Source organism: Chelon labrosus (assembly GCF_963514085.1).
Source record: "Chelon labrosus genome assembly, chromosome: 7".
In the NCBI taxonomy this organism is placed as follows: Eukaryota; Metazoa; Chordata; class Actinopteri; order Mugiliformes; family Mugilidae; genus Chelon; species Chelon labrosus.
This window is the reverse complement of record NC_140343.1, coordinates 2,555,851-2,564,713: the sequence shown is the minus strand read 5'-3', so window position 1 is coordinate 2,564,713 and position 8,863 is coordinate 2,555,851. Positions and strand designations below refer to the sequence as shown.

The 8,863-nt window shown below is 41.0% G+C and overlaps 1 protein-coding gene across 1 annotated transcript; it reads left to right on the top strand.

The window, feature by feature from the left end:
* The first annotated feature begins 178 nt into the window (after positions 1-178).
* Positions 179-5,784, top strand: gpx7 (glutathione peroxidase 7). Its single transcript, XM_084548555.1, has 3 exons — positions 179-376; positions 3,006-3,267; positions 5,331-5,784. The coding sequence occupies exons 1-3, from the start codon at positions 245-247 to the stop codon at positions 5,492-5,494; spliced, it is 558 nt and encodes a 185-aa protein (XP_084404681.1). The 5' UTR covers positions 179-244; the 3' UTR covers positions 5,495-5,784.
* Positions 5,785-8,863: the final 3,079 nt, after the last annotated feature.

Below are 8,863 nucleotides of genomic sequence, written 5' to 3'. Positions count from 1 at the left end.
AACAATCGATTGTACTTATCATTTAATCTGAAGAACCACAAGTTTTATTTATTTATTTATTTATTTGCAATGTGTGTGAAATCAACACAACTGTATCTGCTTTTATTTTGTAAGCGTCTTCCGGTGCAGGAAGTGCTGTCTCCTGTTCCTGTTTGTAGCTTGACTGGAGGTCGGACGCGGAGCCTCCTCCGCAGCTCGTCAGAAGTTGTTTCTCTGCTGTTGCGTTGGCAGTTTGACTGAAAAGATGCTCCCCGCGGCGCTCACCGTGTTACTGACCGTACTCAGCCTCACCGAGGGCAAACAGAAAGACTTTTATACTTTTAAACTAGTGAACAGCAGGGGAAAGCTGGTGTCACTGGAAAAATACCGGGGTTCGGTAAGTTCCACAAATAAACAGCTGATAGGTACAGTTTTATCCCGGTGATGCCTCTCTGCATGTCTGCTTGTTGCATGCACGGATGCTGCATGGCGATGCCTCCTTTCCTTTTAACTTCTGCCCCTTAACATTTCATTCTAGTTGTAACTAACATAGCTCTGCTGCGGATCAGTTTGACGGTAGTCTGCTCGGGACATCCCGTCATGTAGCCCCGCTGGCCTACGTGGCAAGAGGCCTGCAGAGTCCCTGCAGCTGCTGCAGCAGGAGCTCCGTAGTTTCCATTCAAACAAGGTACGGAGCACCAGATCGGATTTACCTTAAAATGTCTACCAAAGATATGTTGATAATGTACACTTCCTGGAATCACTGCGAGTTGTTCAGCAAAAAATACAGGGTTTCATTTTTCAGATGTTCAGCTGAGATAACCATTTAAATAACATAAAAGTCAAGTTGATCAAGTCAAATAAAAGTCAAATGTATGACTTTTGATGTATGTAAATAAAAATGTATGAATTTAATGGCACCACGCAATTCAGTTTATTGTATGAGGCTATATGAATGAAAAAAGAATGACCCTGTTTATATAGAATAATCTTTTTACACTAAAAATCACCTCATATACAAATATCCATTAATTATTTAATTAAATTAGCCCTGTTGAGAGAGTGAAGCTCCATGAAACAACTTTAAAGGCCCCATGTGCAAGATTTAGGGCCATCTAGTGGCAAGGCTGCAGACTGCAACCAGTTATGGTGGCAATAAAATGCTAGTAATTATTTTCAAATTGTCTTCATTTCTATCCTCCTGACTACCGGGGGGGGGGGGGGGGGGGGGGGGGGGATATTGTCCAATCACATTTTTTATATATAAGTTTTTGTTTTTAAGATCTCATATAACTGATAGACGACATTTTCCTTAATGAGAAAGAGAAAAATGTACCAAAGCCCCACCCCTTCACATTGGGTATCATTGAAAAGCCCTAAATGTCCTCTGTAGATAACAAAAAGAGTTAATTCAGTAATATGTAGTGGGTGGGAGATATTCAGGTTTGCAAATGTCCTCCACAGAGGACAAATTTGAACTACTGATAGTCAGGAGGATACAGCAGCACTAAATTCAGTCTGCCACTTCATCTTGAAAACATTAAAGGACCTCTAAAGAGCTGAATTTGTTTGCTCCATGCATCCTGTTACATCTGTATGAAGGACTTGGGTGACCTTACACATATTAGAATATAATTGAGGATACTTTAATCTATTTCTGCCAGTAAAACCCTTGAAACTAGTCCTTTAAAACATATTACCTTTATTTGATGCTTTCAAATTCTACCTTACCACGGTCGCTCATGGTATTTGAAACACTTCATATATAGTTTACAATGTCTGTTGTAAGGAAGTTCCCGTGAAGGAATTAAAAATAATGCATGACACCGTTTCATTACACTGCAAATACTTTGTCTTTACACTAGATGTCAGTAGATGGTAATCTTGGTGCAATCTAACTTTCAGCCTGAACAAGAGAAAGTCATATCAAAGAATGCATGTGCATACTTTTGCAATGAGTTGCTCTGCTTTGATTGTGAGTAGAAGCATGAGGCTTACACAAACATGTATTAACTTTCACTAACATTCCCACGGGTCATATAAAAAAGAAAACTGAGTGCCTGACTTTGTTTCAGTTTTATATTGAATATTGAAGTTTGTTGAGTTACAAACTGCTGCAGAAACAAAACAATCAGACAGATCAATCAGACGGATCAAGACAGAATAAAGACAGATCAAACTGAACTTGTGACATTTTAAAGACTAAATGCTGAAAACTACAGTTTATTTAGTTAAAGACTTTATTTTAGCAGCAACAAAGCTTTTGTTACTAATCTACTAAAGGTATTTAGACCTTCAACGGAAGCATACGTATTAATACATTGATTTAAAAGCCTCCATTGTCAGTAATCCTGACTGGAAAATCCTACTTAACCCCTTTTTCATTTATGCCAGAATAAAAAAAACACCCAAATTCAATCAGTAACAGCTTCACAGGTATAAAGCCACACTTCATAACTTTAGCTCCACTTATCCTTTACATTTTTACCTTTGCTTTGTAATCCTGAAATTTTGATTAAGCAAAGCGCCATCAACAGTCTTATGACAATGAGTCTGCCACTTCCAGATTTCTGTACTAGTTGATGCAACAAAACTGAGACATACTGTGGCATCCCTTACAGTCATATTAGCACCCAGTGGCCCCTTCACTGCCACGTTCTGTTGCAGGAACCTGCAGGTTGGTACTCACAGTAAAATCTACATTTTAATAGACAGTCCAGTGGTCCCCAGCCTGAAGATTGAGTCTCACCATGGGTTCACCAGAAAACCAAGCCTGACTGTATGAGAAGTTTAGAGGATATTGGTGCAGCTAGTCATAAACATCTGAAACATGACAACAGTCCCCGGTTTAATGTGAACAGTGTGTTTTATAGGTTGCTAATGTTCCCCTTTGTGTCAAATATTCAGTTGTAAAGCAGCCAGTAGTACTTGATTAACTGGAGATAGCTCCTTTCCAGGTAGTAAAAGGTGTTGCCGGCTCATATTAAGCCAGGACAGTGTTTTACAGTGTGTTTCTGTGGCTCCAGGTGTCCCTGGTGGTGAACGTGGCCAGCCAGTGCGGCTTCACCGAGGAGCACTACAAAGACCTGCAGCAGCTGCAGCGGGACTTTGGCCCGTACCACTTCAACGTGCTGGCCTTCCCCTGCAACCAGTTTGGGCAGCAGGAGCCCGGCAGCGACAAGGAGATCGACAGCTTTGTGCGCAGAGTCTACGGCGTCTCCTTCCCCCTGTTCAGCAAAATTGCTGTGGTCGGAACGGGAGCCAACAATGTCTACAAGTACCTCGCCGGTGAGTGGCATCTGCAGCCGGTCCTCAGGTTAAGACTCTGTGAACAAAGAAAAACATGAAATCTTTATATTTTAGAAGAAAGAAACTCTAAACTAACTACTAAAAGGATTATTTGAATATCAAAATGGGGGGTAGAGTCATCCTTGCCACAAAGTTAGACTTCCTAGAACTGACTATATTCATTCCAAACTAAATACCCGAACAAATAAGACAAATTGATGCATTACACAATAATCAGCTATTAGTATATTGAGGAGCTGTGTTATTGCTGCTGTACAAGTGTTAAATACTAAGCAACAAAGAGAATAAAAAGGTGGACAGATAAAAGATGAAAAGAACAAGACATAAACAGCAGCTGTGAAGAAGGAAGAGATGAACAATAGGTGTTAGAAGAGACAAAAGAGAGTTGAGTTCTTCAGAAGAGACGGTCGTCAGCGTAGTTCCTGAGATTTTTATTTATTTATTTTTTTACAACCATTAATTTGGCGAGGGAAAAAAGGAGCACCCGTCATGCATTAACATCCGCCCTGGCACACTTTGAGTACAGGTATGAACACACCCCGGACACAATGAGGATGCATTTGAGATATCCGATCTCTGTCTTCATTTGGGAGTTGTTTGGGACGCGTGTGATCTCATTCCTTTGGTAGGTGTGAACACACAATGAGTCCTGGGTCACATTAAAGGAATACTCCGGAATTTTGGACATAGGGCCTCATTTACAACTGAGCCGGTGTGATATAGGTCGGTGGAGACCGTTTTCAGCACATTTGATCCATTCCTTATATTTGCACAAATCACTGTTGCTAAACTGGTGTTGAGCTAGCGTGCGTCAACGGTAACATCCAGCCTGTCACTAAAAACAGCTATAACTGCTCCGCAGAACACCCGAGACAAATGTATTATAACGTCGGACTATCGATGTACATGTCAGTGTTGGTAGAATCATTTTAGAAATTAAACCAACCTTGCATGGCATTGGAATAGCTTACACTTTGTTCCCTGTTGTTGCTTAGGCTACGGCAGCGGCGGACTGATATTATCTCCGGGCTAGTGAGGCTACAGAGGAAGACAGTTCCGGTTTCGCTGACAATCACGCGAGATTATTTAGCTGCTGTCAGTCCTCCTAGGCTAGTGGGAAGGAATCGGGATAACAGGAGACTATGGCCACTGCTAGCTATGCTCAGATTTCGGAGTTTGAGGACGATGAAGATGATTTACTGTCTATGTTTATAACGCGGCTACTACTAGCTGTCACGACTGTAGGGCGCTTCTGTTTTCGTTTTGACGCACTACTACTAACACGCAAAGTAAAATTCCGCTGCTGCTGAGAAACTAGTCCCTCAAAATGTTTTATCATTGAAAATGCAAGGTTGGTTTAATTTCTAAAATGATTCTACCAACACTGACATGTACATCGATAGTCCGACGTTATAATACATTTGTCTCGGGTGTTCTGCGGAGCAGTTATAGCTGTTTTTAGTGACAGGCTGGATGTTACCGTTGACGCACGCTAGCTCAACACCAGTTTAGCAACAGTGATTTGTGCAAATTTAAGGAATGGATCAAATGTGCTGAAAACGGTCTCCACCGACCTATATCACACCGGCTCAGTTGTAAATGAGGCCCTATGTCCAAAATTCCGGAGTATTCCTTTAAAGATCACCTACTCAACAGGGCTGATCTATGGAAGAGGAGTTTAATTCATTCATTCATCACTATTATAAATGATAACATGAATAGGTGATGTCTGTTATTATGGGTTTAGCAGTTTCCAAAATATAAATCATGAGGCACAGACAACAATCAGCTGCTTGTGGCTCTGATCCAGTTTTTGATAGAGACACTTACAATACTCTGTGATTAAATGGCGGCGCTGTTTATTTGTATGCTGAACAAAAGACTGGGAGTGACAAGCGTTAAATGCCTGGAGATGCATTTAACGCCAGGTGTAAACACAGAGCAGGGAGAGGTTGGTTAGTGCCCTACTGCACTGCTGAAAATCTATATTTCTGAGTGGAAAATATTGTAACATACACTCATTTGTCTCTTGTCCTTCACAGAGTCGTCTGGAAAGGAGCCCGACTGGAATTTCTGGAAGTATCTAATTGACATAAACGGCAAAGTGGTGGACGCTTGGGGACCCAAAGTTTCCGTCAAAGAGATCCGGCCCAAAATAGCTGAAATGGTCCGGCAGATAATCTTAAAGAAGAAAGAGGAGCTTTAACTGTGCAGGTCTCGCTCTTGTGCAGTTTTAGTCCGTGAGGCAAAGGGATAAACTGAACACATTGGTGTTGCTTGTTAGAATAAACCGAGAAAGCAGATTTTTCTTGCTTTCTGAAAGCACTGATGAAGCGCCACTATGTTTTTAAATTCAGAGTCAGGTGTTGGAAGCTGCAGTTTTAGACCAAAGAGCTCCTGTTTCCACATGTGTCAGTAAAGTGGATTATGTGTTTGGGTTTTTTTTTTTTTTTTTACTCATTCTGATGTTTGGAATAAATTTTTACTGTGACCACATACTTTCATAACTTTCTTGAAAAGTCACATTTCCCTGTTGCTCCAAAGTCCTCCCCCCTAAGAAGTGAACCATTAATTATAAGACTTGAGTCAAAATTTCACCATTTACTTTTTTATAAGCAGTTCTCAGTCATTAATGTGCAAAAACAGGAGCCTGCAGGATAGAAATATAGCTGCCAACAAGAAGGTATAATTGTTTGCAAGTGCTGTAAAGTAATAAACCTTATAAATGTCAAAGCTGCTTACAACCAAATTACATTAAAGCTTTATATCACAACATGCTTTATTTTCAGGTAAGCTCATGTGTACAAGAAAGGTGTCCTGGTGTTTGGTTTTTCCTATAATAAAACATTATAAAATATACAAAGAATATATTAAAAGTCTGATTTTAAGTAGAAAATTTACTGCACAGATGTGCACAGATGTGTAAGACAATGCCAGGGACATTATATAATACAGAAATAAAGTGAGTTTAAAAGATAAATGACAGTTAAATTACAAAACAATATTGCCTCACTTGTACTTGACGATGTGAAGCCTCAGTGAAAAGCACATAAATCAACTCTAGCTGGCAAACAGAAGGATGCTAAAACAGATGAATGTGCGTCATTACTGGGTTATGGGTGCAGCAGGTCGCGTTGCAAACCAGTGGGACCAGTTTCATTGGCTAAAACAGGAGTGAGATTAGAAGATTAGAAGCAGATGCTTACAGGACAACACTACATTTAATACGGGGTTGCTAGGAAACCAGGACACTGAGTATCATTCATTCATTCATCTTCTGTACCCGCTTATTCCTGTTAAGGGTCGTGGGGGTCTGCTGGAGCCTATCCCAGCTGTCATCGGGCGAGAGGCGGGGTACAATACAAAGACAAGATACACTGCCTGGCCAAGTCAACACCAAAAAAAAGGTCACACACTCATATATTTTGTTGGACCGCCTTTAGCTTTGATTACAGCACATATTCTCTGTGGCATTGTTCTGATAATTTTCTCCAATGTCACCAGATTTATTTCCATCCAGTGTTTCATTCATTTTCCACCAAGATCTTGTATTGATGATGGGAGAGTCTGACCACTGCACAAAGCCTTCTCCAGCACATCCCAAAGGTTCTCAATGGGGTTAAGGTCTGGACTCTGTGGTGGCCAATCCATGTGTGACAATGATGTCTCATGCTCCCTGAACCACTCTTTCACAATCTGAGCCCCATGAATCCTGGCATTGTCATCTTGGAATATGATCCATAGATGGAATAACCTGGTCATTCAGTATATTCAGGTAGTCAGCTGACCTCATTCTTTGGACACATAATGTTGCTGAACCTAGACCTGAGCAACTGCAGCAACCCCAGATCATAGCACTGCCCCCACAGGCTTGTGCAGTAGACACTAGGCATGATGGGTGCATCACTTCATCTGCCTCTCTTCTTACCCTGATGCCCCCATCACTCTGGAACAGGGTAAATCTGGACTCATCAGACCACATGACCTTCTTCCATTGCTCCAGAGTCCGATCTTTATGCTCCCTAGCAAACTGAAGCCTTTTTTAGCCTCACTGATTAGTGGTTTTCTTAAGGCTACAATCCCTTGAGTTCCCTTCACATTGTACGTGTGGAAATGTTCTTACTTTTACTATTAAACATAGTCCTGAGTTCTACTGTTGCTTTTTCTTCCATTTGATTTCACCAAACATAAATCAGGATTTGTTTTCCACCACATTTCTTCCTGGAAGATGATGGTTCTCCACTATCCTTCCAGTTTTTAATAATGTGTTGGACAGTTCTTAACCCAGTTTTAGTAGTTTCTACAATCTCCTTAGATGTTTTCTCTGCTTGATGCATGCCAATGATTTGACCCTTCTCAAATAGACTAACATCTTTTCCACGACCACAGGATGTGTCTTTAGACACATTGTTTAAGAAATGAGAAGCTACTCATTGCGTCAGTTGGGGTTAAATAACTTGTTGCCAGCTGAAACATAATCGCCCATGCAGTAATTATCCAATAGGAGGCTCGTATGTATTTGCATAGTTAAATCCAAGTGTTGGCTTTTTTTTTTGGCCAGGCAGTGTATTTAATGTTCAAACTTTGTTTTTCTCCAAATATTCACTCATTTTGAGTTTGATGCCTGCAACATGTTCCAAAGAAGCTGGGACAGGGGGGGTGTTTGCCACTGTGTTCCATCACCTTGCTTTTTAACAACACTCAGTAAGTGTAGGAACTGAAGATACCAATTTATGAAGCTTTGTCGCTCTAATTCTTTCCCATTCTTGCTTGATGTACAACTTCAGTTGCTCAGCAGTCCAGGGTCTCGCATTTTGCTTTTCATAATGTGTTTTAACTTGCACTTGTAGATGTAGCGACTAACTGTGTTTCCCCCACTGCATCAGACTGTAGGGGACCTAAGCAGCTCCATCAGCAGCAGACTGCTGCATCCATGCTGCAAGAAGGAACGCTACTGCAGGTCCTTCATCCCAACTGCCATCAGGCTGTACAACACCAGCCTGAGTCAACAACAACCCACACCCTAGACTTTGCTTCGTTTTTGTTTTTTTACAGTTATTTTTTCGGACAAATAAATCTGCTTTTTCCACTGCCTTATGTTGCACAAACCACTAACTCACTGTCTTATAGTTTTAGCAATTATTTATTTGTAAAGTCACCACACTGAACAAAACCAGAAAAGCATTCCAGTTTCCTGAGGCGACAAGTAGGCTGGCAGAAACCTACGCAAACCAGATTGCCCTGTTAATTCCAGGTTATTAACAATTATGAATATTAATATTTATTACATTTTTGTTAAGTAATAGATATATAATAGGTGAGAGCGCAGCGTCAGATCTCGCAATACCACAACAGAACAATAGCCTGAAGGATCAGCCACGGTCTTGGTGACACGCGAAGCGGTGACTCAGTCATGTCATTAAAGGAATGACAAGGCGTTACTCTGGGGAACGTCTTCGTGGAATTCAACGAACAAAAGGCCGGCGCTGCAGAAAAGATCAAAGCGCTGTCAGAAATAATTACAGGAAAACAATGAGCAGCAGTTGAACACTGTTTTCTCTGAAGTGAAGACATT

Bases quoted from the DNA above. Each gene is read 5' to 3' on its own strand.
- gpx7 (XM_084548555.1), top strand. From the start codon at position 245: ATGCTCCCCGCGGCGCTCACCGTGTTACTGACCGTACTCAGCCTCACC. The intron at 377-3,005 runs GTAAGTTCCACA...CTGTGGCTCCAG, and splicing joins TGGAAAAATACCGGGGTTCG to GTGTCCCTGGTGGTGAACGT. The intron at 3,268-5,330 runs GTGAGTGGCATC...TGTCCTTCACAG, and splicing joins TGTCTACAAGTACCTCGCCG to AGTCGTCTGGAAAGGAGCCC.